General features: G+C 45.5%; 1 protein-coding gene across 1 annotated transcript in view; it reads left to right on the top strand.

The window, feature by feature from the left end:
* bmp2k (BMP2 inducible kinase) overlaps positions 1-18,945 on the top strand; it is a gene marked incomplete at its 3' end in the record, with an annotated part of 65,114 nt that extends 46,169 nt beyond the window's left edge. Inside the window, 5 exon segments of the mRNA XM_080852497.1 lie at positions 2,498-2,712; positions 3,423-3,585; positions 3,588-3,590; positions 4,806-4,935; positions 17,345-18,945. Of these exon segments, the coding sequence (XP_080708623.1) occupies positions 2,498-2,712; positions 3,423-3,585; positions 3,588-3,590; positions 4,806-4,935; positions 17,345-18,945 (2,112 nt within the window).
* Between the last annotated feature and the right edge of the window lie 2,297 nt (positions 18,946-21,242).

The following is a 21,242-nucleotide window of genomic DNA, read 5'->3' as shown; positions in this document are numbered from 1 at the left end:
GAAACTTGTAGTTCTCCCTCACACAGAGAGATCTCTATCGCGCACTTCTTATATTATCACTTTCCATCTCAAACTTGCACTCTCCCTCTCTCTCTCTCTCTCGCTTTCTCTCTCTTTCTCTCTCTCTCTCTCTTTCTCTATCTATCTCTCTCTCTCTCTCTCTGTCTCTCTCTCTCTCTCTCCTACTCTCTGTCTGTCTCTCTCTCTCTCTCTCTCTCTCTCTCTCTCTCTCTGAAAAAGAGCGTGGGGCAGGCTGAAACTCCTCTAAATACACTCTTGTGCGCCCAGCGCTGTTTTTAGCTTGTTTTCCAGTGAATGGCGACCATCTGTTTCGTCGCAAGGCAATCTGGTGCGGGCTGGACCCTTAGGGGATTGGTGTGGAGGTGGGCTGTGTGGGGGTGGGAGTAGAGGGTGAAATCGAGCGACTCTGTGTTAAATTGCAACATATGAAGCAATTACAGCGCTGCGGAGAGTTCCGGGTGGGGGTGGGCGGGGTGCTTGCCATCGCGACTTCTCAGTCGGTTCCCCTCCTGGCCACCGTCGGGTTTCCGACAGACGGTTCTGAACCGACGACCGATGGTGACCCACCTCAGCAGATCAGTGGAGGAGGAAAACGGTCCGAGAAACAGGAAGAGGCGTTTCAGAGGCTCTATGTAAACACTGAATGAAAAGTTGCAGAGCTATGAGGAGATGCCAAAGTGGTTGCAGTCAGTTCACTGGCTCGTTGGCATAGCTGTCCATCCATTAAGAACAGACGTAAAGCTCCCTTTTCTGTTCTAATTTCATGCTTTAATCATTAAGCAGTATGGAATAGTAGTAGTTGCAGCCAAGTCATTAAGATAATATCTTAGATGTAATTGGAAGCCATTGCAGTCAGAATACTTGCACTTGCCATTTTTTGCTGTCGATTTCAGAGTTGCGTTATGCATTTATGGTATATATTTCCCTAGGTGCATGTGGTAGGTACAATTTCTGTGCAGGTCCTATGGAGGAGTTGTTTGGCTTTCATTTCTATTGTGGTAATGTGAGAGTAGTGTGTTGGCTCATGACTCTATCCTACCATGTCTGTTGATGTAGCATTAGAATGTGAGGCTAATGACATTGGGCCTCATTCTCGACAGCAGTTGGGAAGACTTTCAGAAGGATTTCAGAAGGAACTCCACTTCGGAAACATTTAGGAAAACATTTGCATTCTCCATAGTTTTTTCTTCTGTGCTTTCTTCTGAACTTCAGACGACTTTCAGAACGCGAAATAGCAGTCGTAATTTTGCCGGAATCTTCTCAAATGCGATTCCACGGGCCATCTTGTGGTTATTTGAGGAATCGCGTTGAGGAATGACATTTGAAAAAACTCCGTATTACAGTAAAAGGGTTAACGGTTGAATTTGTGAGAACCCGTTGGTGATTGCGTTCACGTCAACTCTACAGACATCCTCGGATTAAAATAATTATGATAATAATAAATACGAGAATATTCATTAACAATTACGTTTCACATTTATAGTCATAATTCTACGAGGTAGTATTTATAAAAAAAAATAAACACTAAACCCAATCTCTAAGATCTAAGTCATGAATTTATTGCATTTTATACCACTACTCGTGGCCAGTCTTCACCCCTATGGTAGCCATTTCGAAAGACAGGACTGACTGCAATTTATACTCCTACTCGGGACCGGTCTTCACACCTATGGTGACTATTTTTCGATTTAAAAAAAAAAAAAGTGACTACTTAAATGTGTTTTACGGACTTCGGACGTTCAACGTAATACAATATCTCCACCTTATTAATGAACACCTGTTACGAGGTGGATTCGGGAGATTGCGACAGCATACGTTTCTAAAATTGCGTCTACTAATAAGGAGCTGGCGGGGCGTGTATGTATGCAAATCCACTTTCACGAGAACGCGCATCAATCTAAGAAACTAATCGAAGGAACCCAGCCGAGAAGACTTCGGCTGCTTATGAACACATTTTCAAGCGTGCGGGAATGCAGCGGAAGCGTTTCTCTTACGTTGTTTTTGCAAAGTCGTAACTTTGCCGGAATCTTCTCAAATTCGATTCCACGGGCCATCTTGTGGTTATTTGAGGAATCACTTTGAGGAATGACATTTGAAAAAACTCCGTATTACAGTAAAAGGGTTAACGGTTGAATTTGTGAGAACCCGTTGGTGATTGCGTTCACGTCAACTCTACAGACATCCTCGGATTAAAATAATTGATAATAATAAATACGAGAATATTTGTATCATTAACAATTACGTTTCACATTTATAGTCATAATTCTACGAGGTAGTATTTATTGTTACACTTGGTCTATATGGCTCGTAGCTTGACTGTTCTCTCCCTTGTACGTCACTTTGGACAAAGGCCGCGTCTGCTAAGTGACTGAATGTGAATGACATGAACACTGCAACGAAACACTGACGACGTCCATATCTTATGTAGCATTAGCATGTGTGGCTAATTACCCACTCCCTTGCCCTTCCTGCACAGATGCAGCAGTATCAGCAAGCCTTTGCCCTGCAGCACCACCAACAACAACAGCAACAACAGCAACAACAACAGCATCATCATCCCCAGCAGCAGCTCCCCTATCTCACCACCTCTCCGCTGGAGTTCCAGACTCCGCTGGGCTCCTATCATGCCGCTACGCCTTCCTCCACCCACACCGCTCTCTCCCCTGTGGAGCCTCCATACACTAACCCCAGGTAACACTGCCACCCCAACCAACCATCCATATGCATGTGCCAACATTTCACATCTGATACTCATTCATGGAGAAATGAATGAAACACCTGTTTCGCCTTACCCATTCACTATCTACTACATTATACACATTATATCTACTAAATTATACACATTATATCTAATACTATATTACATTTATATCTTTACATTATATCGACTCTCCTAGAACCCATTTATGCCCACATCAAGCCATTTATCATGATAAGTTGATTAAGAGGAGAAGGCCCCACACAGCTGTGAGCATCCTATATCCACCGCTATTATTTTACGTGGGTGCGCCTCTGTCCACCATCACCATCTGATGCTTACATGTGTAGTCCAACATCTGCTAGTACTTGCATGAATCTTGACCCGGGTACCACTAATGAATCTTGACCCGGGTACCACTAAACATACATAAGATGGATTTATCATCAGGATTGTCTTTGCTTGTCACAAGTACCCATAGTTTACCAGGCCAACAGGCCTACAGTCATAAACTGTGCGCTCCCTTTGCGTTCAAAAGCAAAGCCACATCCTATAGGGGTCGACTGTGGAGAAAAGAGATCTTTAACATTGTGTTTACCCCTCTATCTTTCATTACTGTGTCCCATCCTTTCCTCTTGCCTTCTCTCTCTTTCTCTCTCGCTTTTTCTTTCTTTCTTTCTTTCCTCCTCCTCCCTCCTTGCAGTAGAAACCCCGTGGCCCAGAGTCCAGATGTGCTGTTGTCGCCCACCACCCCGACTGTAAGCCACCCACCTGACATCGCCGGCTGGAACCCTTTCGGAGACGACAACTTTTCCAAGCTCACGGAGGAGGAGCTGCTGGACCGCGAGTTTGACCTGCTGAGAGCAAGCAAGTGCCCAACATACCCCCAACATACCCCCAACATACCCCAACACACCCCCAAATACCACCAACATACCCCCAACATACCCCAACATACCCCCAAATACCCCCAAATACCCCCAACATACCCCAACATACCACCTGCTCTACACTTTGGCCCCATTCAGACAGTCTTTTTGGCTTAGAAAGGTTCCTTATTGAATGAAATTACCCGGATGTATCCAAGTGATACCTAAAATCTCTAAATGATTAAGAAAGGAGCTTCCGTGCTTCCTTTCGTGTCTCCTTTAGCATAGGCTACACTGGAGCTTCCAGGGAAGGAGATAGTATCACTCCACTATACAACAACAACCCAATCCACATGACCCACGTCAATAACATCGTCTGTAGCATAATTAGTAGCCTAGTGTAAGTGCAGTCGGATACTCGTAGCACTGCAGTTGTCTTTTCCTTATAAATTCTACCTCACATCTTTCATTGACATAATGCCGTTTTCCATGGAGGTCAAGGAAAAGGGGTTAGGAAAAGACAATACTTCAGACTATCTTCCCGTAGCCCTAATCCCAGCCTTAATGGGGGAGGGTAGTAGGGAGAGCTGAAAGCGAAACAGGCATGGCACACCATTTATAAAGTGTCGTATTGGGATTTTTTTTTGTTGAACAAAACAGTTATGAATAATGACTTATACCAAGAGTTACATTGTTGAAATTGTAGCATGTGTTTTTGCAATTCTGTCAAATACAGTTAATGTACATTATCCACACCTAGTCACACCCAGGCAGTCACCTTTTACCAGTTTGTAATGTGTAGTGTTAAAAGAGAGAACCGGAAACACCTATCAGCACAGCTGGCTTCTCCACCAGTTGCCTGTGCTCCATATGTCCAGCAGAGGGCACTGTAGGAACAAATAGACCATGCTTTCAACTGCTCCCAGGGTGGAGTTCCTCACCTATCCGCCTGTGTCTGTGAGATGAATTTAGCCGCTTTAATGCACGCGGTACTATTTTTACAAAGAGCAGACTTTTATGGGTTTGAGATGAATTAAATCTATATTTATAAATGTACCATTTTATCAGAGACTGAACATTATAGTAGTCTTGTAGGTTGATATGGTTAATGCTAAATATTCCAAACTCCAGCCCTGAATCTTCAGTTGAGTGTTGACGTGAAACTGAAGTCATTCATGCTAACCCTTGCTGCGTGTGTGTTTCTCCTCCTCACAGAGAAGCCAGTGGAGAGAACCACTAGTGTAGAGACCAGCTCGGACCGGCAGCCTCTGCAGCTGCAGCCTCCCACCCCCTCCCAGCCCCTCCCTGAGGACCCCTTCGGCTCTGTGCCCTTCCTGGCTAGCGCAGGCAAGTTTTAGAGGCGGGAGGCCCGACCCCCTCTCCCCCAATCCACCCTCTATGAAGAAACCACCCCAGCTACGAGAGCCCTTCCTCCTACACCTCCCCCAGTCATCCTTGTGGGGGTATCTTCCATGTCCTGTACCCTCATTCTGACTCCAATTCTGCCCACTCCTAAACCACTAAATCTACCCCCCCCACTACACACACACACACACACAAACACACCCCGCCCCCCCCAAATAACTCCCCATGTTAGGGGCTAGATGTGAGTGTGTGGAACTGAACAAAAAAAATGAAATCTACAAAGAATCAGTTCTCATCTGCCACCAGTCAAGAGTCCCAACTGACAAAGAAATACACATGCTAAGAATTTCTGTCAGGGCCAAGTGTGTGTGTGTGTGTGTGTGTGTGTGTGTGTGTGTGTGTATATGCAAGTGTGCCTACTTGCACATGCGTTCGTGTGTGTATGTGTGTCTGTGTGAAGTATTCCTACATGAATTTCAAACAGGAGCCGGTGTTCCTTCCCCTTGTCAGACGCCATTCCAGGGCAAACTATAAGAGAGTTTAATTAGACATAGTTTGTAAGTGTCTTTGTCATGTTGGCTTTTACATACAGTCCAAACCTTAGAAACTGGCCCAGCCTCATGGGAATGTATGTGCTGTAGGATAGACTGATAGCAATAGAGAAGCCCTATCTCATAAAGTGGCACATGTGCTTTAGTCATACGCATCTCTGCGTGTGTCCAAGGAAAAATGTGAGGTAGTGTTTTAACGCATTTGGAAAATGCCTCTTTTTTTGTTTTCAATAACAAGGGCATTCCGATTATGTGTGTTTTATTTTGTCTTTCATCCATTTCTCGTGGCTGTCGCTTCGATTCTGTGCTCTTATCCATGGGAACCCTGGCTTGTCCCTCTCCCACCCGCCACCTTCATCTCCTCTCCTTCCTCTTCCTCTCCTCTTTCTCTCCTGTGCCCTCCCTGAGGCTGGCACAGTAGAGTCTGCTTAACCCTTGCACTTTATGCTGGTGTGTGTGTGTGTGTGTGTGTGTGTGTGTGTGTGTGGGTCACAGGATGCTCTCTGACTAACTGAGTCAATAGGCTTATGGGAACTAGAAAACTATATAACTATACGGATAGATAGATCTAATGTGTGTGACATCATCCCCAATACATAGAGCTGTGTTGTGGATGATGTGGATTAACTGACAGCTTCAGTTTTGATTTGATCGATTGAGAGAGAATAAGTCATATCCTGGAGCGCTGGTCCAGGGCTGTTGTTGGCGTTGAAATGACATTTGAGAAGCAAATGTGAAGGGTCACCTTGACCCGACTCCATTCCTAGGAAGTGGATTATTCTGGAATGGGCCTGCTTCTGATCTCACCACTGTCCAATCAGATCAGGGTCGGAGCCGCCCCAGTCCAGTGTTTTCTGAGTTGTTCCCCTGTCAATCATGTGATGCACACACACTTCATGGTCAAGTTCATGGTGTGACTGTGTCCAGCAGACATGTCAGTGTGTAATATAGCCCATAGATATGTGAATGGTCAACGAGACTGCTTAAGGGAAAACTGATCAAATGTCATTACAAGAGAAGGGAGAACTTAGAAATGACAGACAAGCTAAATCACAAAGTAAAGAAGCTGTGAAGAAGCAGAGAAAATGATGGCATGTTTACAGTTTGTTATAGTACAGGTGTATCTCTCCTTGGATCGCCTTGAAAGAAGGGCAAAGTACACTCTTTCTAACAGTTTTCTAAAGAAAGAGTTGCGTCTCAGACATCTTGAGGTGATTCCACAGGCTAGGGTGAAACACCACTGCAGTCAAAAACAGACGTCATGCTGGCTGCCTTCGAGATGCCCCGATGTTTGTTTTGTTTCCTGATTTACCGTAGTTTATTTTTGTTAATTGTTTAACGCTTAAAGCTGTGACGAGTTGGTGAGCTGCCAGTTATCAGGCTGCTCCATTTTTAGTTTGAGGTCTGGGGGGGATGGAGGACCGTCAGGGGCAGAAGGAGGCAGAAAACCGGGCTACCGGGCATATTTTCTTTACACATCTCTGGGTTTACTTGTGAGCTACTCACTAGCAGGTGGCCTTCCACTGCTTGAGTAGATTTCATTCCAGGCTTTTGGTCGTGTGCTGGCATATATAGAAAGGGGTTTGGTTCCATAGAAAGAAGTTCTATGCTTTTGAAGAACTGAAAAGGACTTTATCTCTCACAACCGCTACAGGTTGTGCTATAGGAGCCTCTCTCTACTTTCTTTGTGTCTCTCCTTTCTTTCTTTCTTTCTTTCATTTTTCATCTCATATTAGCATGGGGAGGATTCCAGCATTATGGACAGCAGTGTGTCCTTGATCTGTTGAAACGTTTGAGCGTGCATAAACAGTGGTCTTCTGATGGTGTGAAACAAAGCGCTCCAACAGTAAGAAACCATGTTTTCGCCTCTGCACTTGTTTTTTTTTTATTATTTTTTTTTATCATTATTATTTTCCCTCTTCACCAACTCAAAGCTCTTGAAATTTGGCATTCCTATTTTGCTTGAGATATCTCAGTTTTTCCAGGTGTTTGGTTCTGGCTTTTGTGAAGAAAATAAAACAACCATAACGCTGGATCTCCCCTGGTGAAGAAGGTGATGACAACCACTCATACCTCATCCGTCACTAACGCCAAGCTAAACTCATCTCAGTGCACCATCGTGCTGTACACGGTAGATGGCAGGGATGGGCGGCTTGTTCTTTCACACCCTCACTCTGTCACGTTTCATACAAGTTTTCTGTTTGCCAAAGGTAAGTCAACCATATGAAGCCAGAGAGAATCCTTCAGCTGGATTCTAGGTGTTTGTGCTACATGCATTTAATTTGTTTGTTGGTTTGTTTTTGTTTGTTTGTTCTTTTTTTGTTTGTTTGTTCTTTCATCTCCTGAATTCATCTCCTGAGTCCACGCAAGTTCTGATATGCTGCACACGCATTTCAGAACAAAGTCTTTTTTTATTTTTTTATTATTCGTTTTTCATTATGATGAACTCTTGCCATGTTGTTTTTAGTAAGACAGCCATTCTCAGAAACATCTTGTTTGAGTGGGATATTGGTGGAAAGATTGCATCTGGTTAGTAGAAGTTGCATTTAAAAAATAATGTAAAAAAAAAATGTTAAATACTAATACTGCACTACTAGCGTGTAACAGAAGTGCTTTAACGCAGACCTACAGAACCAGTTGGGTCGATTCGGAAATCAGCCTAGCTGAGCTAACCGGGCCCCTTTGAAGGCTTGCTTCGGTCATGAGTCTCTGGTCATGCTTGCTGGGGTCTAAGGGGTTAGCGCTTAAGGCTAAGGCTGCGTGCTAACAGGTCAGGGTGGTGCTTCCCTACTAAACCAGTTGGGTTTCCAGGCCTTCTCTGCCACACAAGTCAACACATGCACGCACGCACACACACACACTAACACACACACGCACACACAGACAAACTCTCAATCGCTCTCTCTCTCTGACACACACACACACACACACACACACACACACACACACACACACACACTTCATTCTCCTCTTACAAAGGGATCTGTTGCCCCAAATTACTCTGTGTTCACACAGGAACCATGGTTGACCTCTACTGCTAATTTCAAACAGAACTGTGAGTTATGACCTGGCTGGAAGAGCTGAAGACCTTTAGCCGACAGCACCTTCTGACTAAGACCTCATGCAAATATTGAAGCTGACATATACAAACCACATAAATATATATATATATATATATATATATATATATATATATATATAAAACTATACACACACCTATATAATGCATTAAGGTGCAGAGGTTATCCATGACGCTCTGTACACAGATGCCAGATGACGGAACTTTCTGTAAATGACCTTGTAACATACTGTAACTGTGTCTCTTTTTCAAAATGCTAATGAAAAATAAAAACATTGAAAAAGCATCACATATTTCCCTGGTTGGTTTTTATTCCAGAGGTCCAAGCCCAGTGCACGGGTATTTGTGTTCTAGGTTGGTAGGGTCTTACCACCACTGTACCACAAGGGCAAGATGTTCTGATTCATCTTATTTACGTAACTGATATGGCTGTCTTACTTCAAATACCAGAATGCGCTATTGCATCATGTTTCCCAAATGAGTCAAATTACTACTTTTTAGAGGTGCTTGATCTGAAGAACTGTTCTGTTTCCTTATTTGGAGACAGTCTAGATTGATCTTGTAGTAATTGTCAGATACACTGTCTGACTTATCATGATAATATCTAAAACATGGACTACATCATGACTCCAAATCTTTTTCAGAGTGACCAAGCTGTGGAAACCAATATGGTTAGAAAGGGCTGTGAAAAGCTCTTTTGTTCTTTCTTGTCTTAAGCTCTTGTGTTTGTCTGATTGGGGATTTATTTTTCTCAGTCGCTGTGGTGCATTTCTCAAATCATCCGTAACATTTTCAAACAGCAGCACACAGTGAATTACCTGCAAAAGCCCATGACTCATTCGAAACGCTTCTCAAAAAGAAGTAATCAGTAGCTATCTCAGTGCCACTAAAAGGCAAGTCCTTTTTGTCATGGAGTGACTATTTTTCAAAATACTTCAGTCATGCTGTCAGGATAAAATTGTATCCTAGAAAATGTATTCCTTATTTCAAATTTAGCTTTTTGATGTATCTCTTTCACTCAGTAATTTATGAGTTGAGAAACAGTGGGATAATGTAGATACATTCTCTGAGTACCAAGTACATTTACATTTAGTCATTTAGCAGACGCTTTTGTCCAAAGCGACATACAAGAGAGAGAACAGTCAAGCTACGAGCAATAAAGACCTAGTGTAACAATAAATACTATTTTACATAAGAAATAGAAACAAAGTGCAGGAATGTAAGTGCAAATTCATTACAAGTAGAACTGCAAGTTAGGAAGGGAGATGCACTCTGAAGAGTTGGGTAATGTCATGTATTATCCCATCATGATAAATCATAGACATTTCACCTTTGTTCAGGAAAATAACTTTGCCATTGATAAAGTAAAATGGATAGAGCAGTAATCAGCATTCTTTTGAGTCCACCCAACCATTCCCAAATGCGGCTTGTGGTGAAGGCTACAGTGACCCAAATGACCACATACAGTATGCAAGTAAATTGGCATGCTGCTTATTTTAACAAAACCCCTCCCTTTCTCGTGAATGCGATCCCTGTGGATGATTTCCCATAAGGAAGGTAAGATGTTGTGTTCTGTATAGCCTAGTAGTTCGACATGACTGAACACATGTCTGATATAGTGTCACACTGATGCTGGCCTGGCACATCCACTCTGGCTTGGTGGCCTATGAGGCTTTACTCTCACCTGCTGCCTTTGATGAGGATTGATTCAATTTGAATCAGAAGTAAACATATAAGTTTTCAAAGTTATTTATCAACATTCCAAAAGTATCATGACACTAAAACGTGGTTGACACATAATGACTGGTTGGACCCAATTGCATACAGTGGGTAAAATAAGCATTTGAACCCCTGGCAATTTAACAAGTTTGGCCACTTGCAAAGAAATGTGTGATCTATAATTGTAATGGTAGGTGTATATTAACAGGGAGAAACAGAATATCAACAAAAAAATCCAGAAAAATGCATTTTATAACATTTATGACTTTATTTGCATTTGATGCAAAAAAATAAGTATTTGAACCCCTAGCAAAACTGACTGACAAAAATGACTTAGTACTTGGTGGAATAACCCTTGTTGGCAAGCACAGACGTCAGACGTTTCTTGTAGTTGGTCACCAGGTTTACACACAGCTCAGGAGGGATTTTGGTCCACTCCTCTTTGCAGATCCTCTCCAAATCTTTAAGGTTGCGTTTTCAATGGGAGGGAATGAGGTTCAAGCCCAATATTCCACGTTACATGGCCCCATCCATAGTCCCCTTGATGCGGTGGAGTCGTCCTGTACCCTTGGCAGAGAAACAGCCCCAAAGCATAATGTTTCCACCTCCATGCTTGATGGTGGGTATGATGTACTCTTGGGGTCATATTCAGCATTCCCCCCCCTGTCAAACACGGCAAGTCGAGTTGATGCCAAAGAGCTTGATTTTGGTATCATCTGACCACATTCTGTCTCCCAATCCTCCTTAGAACCATTCAACTGTGCAATGGCAAACTTCAGATGGACCTGTACATGCGCTTCCTTGAGCAGGGGGACCTTGCGAGTGCTGCAGTGCTTCAAAAAATTACGGCGTGGTGTGTTGCCAATGGTTTTCTTGGTGACTTTGGTCCCAGCTGCCTTGAGATCATTCACAAGCTCCCCCTGTGTAGTTCTGGGGTTATTCTGCACCTTTCGAATGATCACTGATACCGCACGAGGGGATATCTTGCATGGAGCCCCAGACCTAGAGCGATTAACATTTGTTTGGTGTTGCTTCCATTTACGAATAATAGCACCAATAGTTGTCTGCTTCTCACCAAGCTGCTTGCCAATGGTTTTGTAGGCCATTCCAGCCTTGTGCAGGTCTACAATCTTATCTTTGACGTCCTTGGACAACTCTTTGGTCTTGCCCATGGTGGTGAGGATGAAGATGATTCTTTGGACAGGTTTTTCTATATAAACGTCACCAGTTGAGATCAGGTGTACCTTGTTAGACCTAATGAGGACTAATCTGTGTGCTTCTTGGGCACATACAGTGCCACTTGAAAGTATGTGAACCCCTTGAGCACTTAAGCGTTTTCTGTTGTTTTACCATGATTTTTCATTTTTTTATCACCAATTTTCCATAGATGAAATGTCAGGTTTATGTTTATCATTTGCATGTACTTGTTTAGAGGAAATTGTTTGAGAAGCTGAAAAACTACATGAAACATGGAATTAGTCCATTTCAAAAGTAAGTGAACCCCCAGCTGAATTGATAAAGTCAAGCAGGTAACAGATTCAGTGAAACTTATTTGGGTGAATAATTAGTCAATTGAGCAAACCGATCATCTGAGACATCCTTAGGGAAAGGTTTGGGCAACACAGATTAAAAGAGAGAGGAAACCAACCAAACTACTGTAGTGCCAAGGTGTACCCACACAGATCAACAATGCCGAGAGGAAACGAGATATTCGAGAACATCAGGAAGAAGGTACTGACAGCCCATCAGTCTTGGGAAAGCTATAAGACCATCTCCAAAAGATTCCAGCTCCATCCATCCATCCAAGACAAATCATTTTGAAATGGAGGGCATTCAACATGACCGCATCTCTGCCTAGAAGTGGACGCCCATCAAGACCATCACCAAGAAGCACCAGAAGAAGAATAAATCAGGTAAAAGTCAACCCACACATCACCTCTAAAGAGTTTCGCACCTCTCTGGCAGCATCTGGGGTAAATGTGCATGGGTCTACAATCAGACGAAAATTGTTGGTTTTGATCGTGACAAAATAATTCTATCTCGGACTCATCTGTTTAAAGAAGGGACTTCAAGAAGGCCTTTGGTTTATCCAAGTGCTCTCGGGCAAAGATGAAAAGGGCAGTTTTGTTCTTTCTTGAGAGCAGAGGCTTCCTTCTAGCAACCCGATCATGAATGTCATGTCTATTAAATTTTCGTCTGATTGTAGACCCATGTACATTTACCCCAGATGCTGCCAGAGAGGTCTGAAACTCTTTAGAGGTGATGTGTGGGTTGACTTTTACCTGATTTATTCTTCTTCTGGTGCTTCTTGGTGATGGTCTTGATGGGCGTCCACTTCTAGGCAGAGATGCGGTCATGTTGAATGCCCTCCATTTCTAAATTATTTGTCTTGGATGGATGGATGGAGCTGGAATCTTTTGGAGATGGTCTTATAGCTTTCCCAAGACTGATGGGCTGTCAGAACCTTCTTCCTGATGTTCTCGGATATCTCGTTTCCTTTCGGCATTGTTGATCTGTGTGTGTACACCTTGGCACTACAGTAGTTTGGTTGGTTTCCTCCCTCTTTTAATCTGTGTTGCCCAAACCTTTCCCTAAGGATGTCTCAGATGATCGGTTTGCTTAATTGACTAATTAAGCACCCAAATAAATTTCACTGAATCTGTTACCTGCTTGACTTTACCAATTCAGCTGGGGGTTCACTTACTTTTGAAATGGACTAATTCCATGTTTCATGTAGTCTTTTGGCTACTCAAACAATTCCCTCTAAAAAAAGTACATGCAAATGATAAACATAAACCTGACATTCCTTCTATGGAAAATTGGTGATGAAAAAAATGAAAAATCATGGTAAAACAACAGAAAACTCCTAAGTGGTCAAGGGGTTCACATACTTTAAAGTGGCACTGTAACTGGTCATTGTGAGCCAGCATTCTTGCTGTTTGCTTGGGGGTTCAAATACTTATTTTTTGCATCAAATGCAATTAAAGTCATAAATATTATAAAATGCAGTTTTCTGATTTTTTTTTTTGTTGATATTCTGTTTCTCACTGTTAAAATACACCTACCAATACAATTCAAGATCACACATTTCTTTGTAAGTGGCCAAACTTGCAAAATCGGTAGGGGTTCAAATACTTATTTTCCCCACTGTACCTAGATATTTTGGGGGGATAAGACTTAACAGCTAATGATACCCTTTTGCATGAATATACAAAAGCATTTGCCAAAATGCTGCTGTGATCTCCGCAAGTGACTCGAGATAATGTGGAAGTTGAACAGGTTTGAAAATGTTTGGTCTGAGAAATGTACCAATGCAAAATTATTTATCCAAATGACAAATATCCATGTTTCCCTGTTGTCATAGCAGACTGTAAATTGAGACCAGTCACATGAAATAGGTTGATATAGAGGAGGGAAACATTTTAACAAGAGAAGGGCCCCAGTCAGATTATGTTAAGGTAATAACATCACGATAATCTTGGAGATTTTTTATGTAAACCAAGGAGAGGGAGAGAGTCGATCATCTTTCTGACAGACACACCTTTGGTTTGTTTGCCGCATTTCAAACGAGACTGAAAACGGATGTGGCTCCAGTCTGCCTGAATACTAATGTTGGAGTTGATGGGGGGGCGGGGGGGAGGAGGAGTGTGGGTTTCTGCTCGCCGTAGTTTATGTAGCCTTAATCCCATTAGGAAAGCACCAGTGAACGGCAACAATCACTCCTCAGAGTCGCACAAAACTGATGAGCACTAACACAACCAAACGCCAAACCCGTGTCCATCCCGTACCAGGAGCTGCTGCACTGAAGCCAATGCAGCCACAAGAAGGCATGTTTGAGGCAGCTCTACTGAGAATGCTGCTGAGCTGTCCCGTCTAGTTTTTTTTATGTTCGTGTGACACGGACCATTCACCCAAAAAGCATGAGATGAGATGCTAGCAATGCTAATAGCTGAGTGGTTAAAGGGGCAAGTGGTACTTGCTTTGGAATACTTTTTGTCTAGCATATTCATACAAAGGCAGTATGTCTGAGAATAGCACGATAAGATTTTTGGGGACAAGGCCTCGGGTTCGTAATAACACTCCACACAGGAAAACTGACCCGAGTCATCCTGCTGCATATCGAACATGAACATGACAGTGGGCCTCTGGCAGCCTGGACTGATTACAGAACAGACCTGTTGGTGTCGTTCTCCAGCAGCTGGTCCCTCCACACCATGGTGCTTATGGGTAATCCTCTGGGAGGCCATGTGGCGTCCCTCGCCTTTCATGACTTGGCCAGTATGCTTTCACCCTCTCTGTCTGACACACACATGCGCGCACACACACACAGCTCTTTAAACCCTCTGTGTCAGCACGTCTTGCAAGGGTACCCCTCCCTTCTGACAAACAAACTAACACACACACCGGCCCGCTAACCTTGTGTGTCGTCAGGCCTTGTTTGATGGAATCCCCCCCACACCCTTAATCTGACTACATCAACCCCTCCACCACTCAAAAGAACATCGGCCAGATAATGAGTGTGTGTGTGTGTGCCACCAGGTGTTCTCGATCTCCTTGCACGATTAGAGTTGTTCTATTGTGCCCTCTGCTGTGGAGATGTCAGGTCTTGATTGGATGTGTCGTGTAGTCATGTAATCTGTGATGGCAGAGCCCAAACAGATGCTGAGTCTTTCCCTTCTGCCATACCTCTCTGCTCCTCCTCCTCCTCCTGCTCCTCTTGGTGCAGATCATTACAGGACAGATTTGGCCCAGATCTTATGGAGATTTGTTACTGGGTGAGCCGCTCTCTGGGCTCCCTCCGTCTCTCTCCATGCAGACCCCACCAGTATGGCCTTGATGTATCCATACACCAAACATCCATTCCCATCTCAAATCATTTCTCTTTTTTTTCCTCTCTTTTTCTTCTCCAATTGACTCCTGTGCCACGAGCTCTCTCTCGGAGAGGTCCATTCCCAGACGGCCTCCCCCCACACATGAGGGCTCTGTCTTGGGTGGATGTGGTTCTGATGTGGCGCTGGATCTTTTCCAGCCTCTCTGGCCATCAGGGCTTTTTTACACTCTTGACTCAGACACTGAAATGGACCTCAGCAGTCTCAGCTGCTCTTTCTTTTCCTTTTTCCCCCTCAGTTCAGGGTTGCAGCGTTTGCAGATCTTTCACTCACGTACCCATGCCCCACATAGACCCTCCAGGATCTTTCACTCACGTACCCATGCCCCACATAGACCCTCCAGGATCCACTTCTCATGTTCATACACTGGCCCAGATTGGATTCATGCTCGGGTTCTTTCTAGGCATGACCCCCCCCCCCCCCCCCCAAAAAAAAAAAAACATAAAAACCCACAATTAGATATGTTTTTTTCCTCTCTACACGTCTTCATTCCAGTCTTGGCTTCTCCCCCTGCTCGAGCTGCCAGTTTGGAGCGCGGGGAGGCGAGCAGATTTCTGTGTGTGTCTGCACAGCATGGGGTCGCACTGTACTCCTGGAGAGAGAGGGAAGCGCGCAGCCACAGGAACATTATAAATAGAACCGCTTCAAAGCTCACTAGTTAATACTATCACTTTTTAAGTCGTGTCTTCCAGTTCCATCACTGTTGCATATCGCCCCAAAAGTAATTTGGTTCCTGGAAGGGTGGAGTGTGAAATGTATTTAAAGTGGAGTGGCATGTGCTCTATTCATTTATTTATTTCCTGCACCACTTATTGCATGCTGTAACCTGTGTGTGTTGTGACAAAAATGCCTTAAATTGAGTTTGCAGCCTCCATCTGTCAGTGATCGAAAGCGTATTTGAAATTTTAAAAGCTGCAAACGTAAACAGTCTGTGTCATTTGGCAAGGCAGAAAACAACTTTTTTATAAAAAGGGATGCACACAAAATCTAATATAGTGCCAAGTACAGTTTGAACTAACTTACTTTGTATCATTCATTACAGAGACACAAAATGGGTTGAGTTGATCAGAGATACCATTTGACCCTCAAAAGAGTTATTGTAACTGTTCTATAATGAAAGTATGTCAATTCATCTGTTGTTGCTCAGTGACACTTTCGGTGAATGCACGGCTCCACCCGTGTCCACCAGGTCACCGCCGGATCCGGGCCAGATACGCTCCGGAATCGTCTGCCGCGTGGGCCGATTTGGTGGACTGTGCGAAGGGCAGCTGGGCTTGGAGAGTTGTGTCTCAGCCGGGTTGCGGCATCTGGTCTCGGGGCCAGGCACTGTCCCAGCGAGCCGAGGGGGGGTTTGTTGGAGGAGGTCAGGAGAGGAGAGCAGCTTTCCTACCATATGAGTTCTCTAATTCTCTTTCTTTTACGCCTTCTGTTTTAATACTGCACAAACTGTTGGGATTTGTCTCTGGCCCAAGGGAAAGGGAAAGGGAAGGAGGGGGCATGTGTGCGTGGGGGGTAATAAGACGCCCCAGAGATGTCATGGAAGGTCACACCCAGCGACACTCAAAAAAGAGAGCATCAGCCAGTAATCCAGCTTTGTGTTTTTTTTAATACCTCGCCATAGTCATATTAGAGAACTTACTTGAGCTAAGAAGCCCTGTTACACTGTCGGAAACAAAAGCAGCAATCATGTTCCTGCTCTTAAGAAGCCCCCCCCCGCCCACAGCCACCCCAGCACATTGTTATCCCTAAAGCCTGACAGTGTAAAGACACTGTCCATCTGCACAACAGCCTTTCTGGAGCATACTGTAGCTTTGAGGGTAAATCTTTTTTGTTTCTAATTTAATCAAATTCAAAGGGAGGTTTTTTTTTTTTGGACCACATTTGTTTTACAGATTATCTTTTGATGCGTATTTTTATGTAACAAAAAAAGACCAGGGCCCAGTATGCCAGTGGTCACTGGTAAAGGTCCTGTGGGCCAGGGCACAGTATGCTAGTGTCTCCCTCTCTAAAAGGAATTGAACCGAGTGACTGGTCGTGGTCAAATCGCCTTTAGAGTAATGCAATTTCCATTCCCATCCATGTGTATGATCATGTACTGTATATTTGACTACTGATCTCTCTCTCTCTCTCTCTCTTTTTTCTTTCTCTCTCAGGTCCCAGTGGTGTGTGCAGCCCTGATCAGCCTAGTGTGGAGCCCAGTACACCAGTAGCAGCTGTGACTCCAGTTCTTGCCCCGTTTGAATACCCTATCATTATCGCCCCCGCCACCCAGCCTCCACCTTCCTTGTCGCCCTCCTCGTCTTCCTCAGCCAAGGAACCCCGGGCAGGCAGACATCAGGCCACGTCGGGCCCTGCACCGCATCGCCGCCCCGACGAGTCCGATAGCGACTTCGAGTCAGACCCACCGTCACCCAAGAGCAGCGAGGACGAGGACGAGGCGGAGGAGGACGACGAAGGCCTCAACAGCGAGCCGGAGGAGGCCGAGCCCGATGAGGCGGAACCGGAGGTGCTGGGCCAGCGGCCTCTGCTGATGGACTCAGATGAGGAGGAGGAGGGTGAGGGGGAGGAAGAGGATGACTCTGACGGAGAGCAGAGGAAGGCCAAACCTGGAGCAGCAGCAGGAGGTGGAGGCAGGCTGCCGATAGACCAAGACATCACCAAGGTGACCGGCGACGCAGCCTCAGCATCAGCATCAGCAGTGAGTGGGGGTGCTGGTATCGAAGGAGGGGTGCCGGGAGTGGATGTATTCGGGTTCGTCCCGTTTGTGAGCTCAGCACCTGAGACCACCGCAGATGTGTTCAGCCGAGCCCCCTTTCCCCCGGCAGGGCAGGAGCCCGACGTCTTCAGCCGAGCACCCTTCTCCCGGAACCTCTCCCGGCCCCCTCCCCAAACCCCTCCTGTCTCCCCTAGTAACAGCCACCCGGGGCAAGTAGTGCAGTCTAGCCAGCCGGTGACGCTGCCAATCGACCCCTTTGGTTTCTCCCCCTTCCAGCCCTCTTGCCAGCCTGCGAGCACCAGTGGCGAACAGCAACAACAGCAGCAGGAGGAGCAGGAGGAGCAGGAGGAGCCGGAGGAGCTGCTGGTGCTGCACGAGCTTCAGGAGCAGCATGCCGACCAGCAGGGTGGCGCCGGCCAGCTCGACGCTGAGGAGCAGCTGGAGCAGCAACAGAAGCAGCAGCAGCAGCGCAGCCTGCAGAAGCTGTCGTCACGGCAACGCCGCAGCAAGCAGGAGGCAGCTGCCGGCGGTGGCGACGGAGCTCCCGGGGGCAATGGCAGCAAGCGGCACCACGGCACGCCCACCGGCGGTCGCAAGGGCGGCAAGCCCAGCTTCCGCACACCGGAGCGCACGCGGCGACTGAGGCGGGTCGGCCGCCGCGACTCGCAGAGCAGCAACGAGTTCCTGAGCGCCTCGGACTCCAAGGAGAACATCAGCGTCGCCACCACAGGGCCCGGGGATGGGGCCAAGGACAAGGGGCCACCCTCAGAGGACCACGCACTGGCCCCCCCCCTGGACCCCTTTGGGGCCAAGCCTTTCCACCCGCCGGGGCACGGGGGCGACGGGGGCACAGCCAATGGGAGGCCGCGGGCTGGTTCGCTGCACGGGGGGGCTCTGGGGGGTAGCGGAAACATCATGGATGATTTTGGGGCGGTGCCTTTCACCGAGCTGGTCGTCTGCAGCGGACCCCCACAGCAGCAGCCACCGCAGGTGGACCTAGACCCCTTTGGGGCTGCACCCTTTATCTCCAAGCAGTGATGTTAAACCCCCACTTCAAAACCCTGCAAAGTTCCACTTCTGTACCCCCTCGTCTTCAATGGAAGACATGTATGGGCACTTACACTGATGATTCTCTCTTCAAGAACTCCTGCCCCCAATTACACCGGCACACAAACACACACAAACACACACACACATTCCCCCACACACCTGTGCTTAAAAGAGTGTTGTGCAATCGTCTGCAGACCCTCAACACTTCCCTTGCCTCCATTGAAACAGGCTCCTGCAGGCGTGATGCAGACCAATGGGAATTATCCTTGCTCCTTTTGAGCAAGAGCAAGAGACGTTTGATGCTTTTGAAACTAAACACTTCTAATGCCTAACTGTCCTGGATTTCAACTCTTAAACCCTGTGATGAAGAGACGACAATGATGATGATGATGACGATGATAATGATGATGATAATGAAGACGATGGATAGGTTTTTTTTTTACGGTTCTGCATTCGAGGCCTTTAGCCTCCACTCGTTTGCTGAGAAGCCTTCAATGCTGCATTTGTACGCGATTGGGAAAGCACCACGCAACTAAAGTGAAATGTGAGACTCTCAAAAGGGGAAGCATTCTCTAATCATGGACTAGTAGGATGTGACACTTTTGTCTTCTTTTCCCTTGAACATACCACTTCAGCGCACACCTGTATTCTCAGACCACTCACACAGCTGTAATAATGGGCTTATTACAACAACAGCTCCTCATGGTCAATCTCTGCTGTTCAGTCCACCCACCGTTTAGCTGCTAGTTAGGTAAGGAGATTCTGTGGCTGACTAGTAGCTAGTAGCTCTAATTACTAAGCCTGAGAAGCTGTGGATCAACAAGGGTGATGTGTGGACCTTAGGGCTATTATAGATTTGCAGTGAAAGCTACTTGTGTAGATGGTGAGTTATGTATGATGTGCCAATTAGGTTAATTTCACACCACAAAAGCCTTATATGGGCATGGCTCCGCCCTGCTGCATAGTACCTCGGAAACCAACACACAAAATGGCAGTCGTTGGCCGTTACGGCGACGGAATCATTCAGTGTACGCCTTTCTCTCCATTTTGTTTGTTTGTCTACTCACACCAAGATTTTTCTATGCATATTTTTTACATTACTAAGTGCTTTTAGATGTGGTTTGTATTTTTTATTTTCCCTTAACACTTAAATCAGAGGGATCCTTCTTCTTTCCTTGGATGAATGGCTTCCTTTTTTGAGTTGAGACCATTGACCTCTTCACATAGAACAAACTGTATTACCGAGATGCTTTCGAATAGACGAATGAGCCACGTACTAGCCACAATCATGTGATTATTTCATCTCACAGTAACAGTACTCGAAACTAGACATAGGTAGCTTTATCAATGGGGGGGGGGGGGAAGAGTAACTATCTGTGCTGTTCCTGTGAACCCCTCACACACACATCTCCAGACTAATCATGGCTACAGTACAGTAGGTAGACATGGTTTTTGTGGGACAATAAGGGATTTTGTTGTTGTGTCGGTACTTGCTTTAAAACCCAATCAGTCCTGTTGAGCTGTGATGAGGCTGGGGACCACCGTCAGCCCCGCTGAATGAAGCTCTTCCACAACGCAACACATGCTGTGATGACATCATGCCATTTGGCGCCGGCCGGTCTTGTCCAAACGCATCTGGCCGAAGCCCTCCAGACCCGTTGCTGGAACGGCTCTGTCGGACCTCAGGGTCTTATCTGGGCCACCATAACTTCCTGTTTGGGACCGAGGCGGCCACTGGCACCTACTTATCACTTCACCTCAGTTCTTACTGCCCCGGGACATTGATCTCCTCAATCAAGGGACTTTTTATTGACTTTTTTTTTTTTTAAATGTATCATTTTTCCGTACATCGATCGCTTGACCTGATCACCATGTGTGATATTTATCATGCTGTATTGCTTTCTAACAATGCAATAAAACATTGGTTTCACTCAGTTTTTTTTCATCACGTTCCTAGGGCTTTATCCAATTTAGTTTGGGACATTTAGTATTCATTCACCAGTCATTCACTCGGTATGTATTACCTGAGAATTAAACCCACATCCCCAGTGCTGTGAGTGGACTTGCTCTAATGGAACAGTGTACAAGTGCATGTCTGACCTTTAAGAAGCCACAATCAAACACAAATCCCAATGTGATCTTAAGAAAAAAGACTCAGATCTCCAACCTCACAGAACCAGGCCGAGGAGAGGACAAGTCAGTGGTAGCTCATAAATGAGAAAGGCCAACCATGAACCATAGAAGAGTTTGTCATTTATTTAAAATCATTCAAGTTAGTCAGCACT

Source organism: Sprattus sprattus, assembly GCF_963457725.1.
Source record: "Sprattus sprattus genome assembly, chromosome: 15".
In the NCBI taxonomy this organism is placed as follows: domain Eukaryota; kingdom Metazoa; phylum Chordata; class Actinopteri; order Clupeiformes; family Clupeidae; genus Sprattus; species Sprattus sprattus.
The sequence above is the reverse complement of the archived record's forward strand: the minus strand, read 5'-3'. Positions and strand labels throughout refer to the sequence as shown.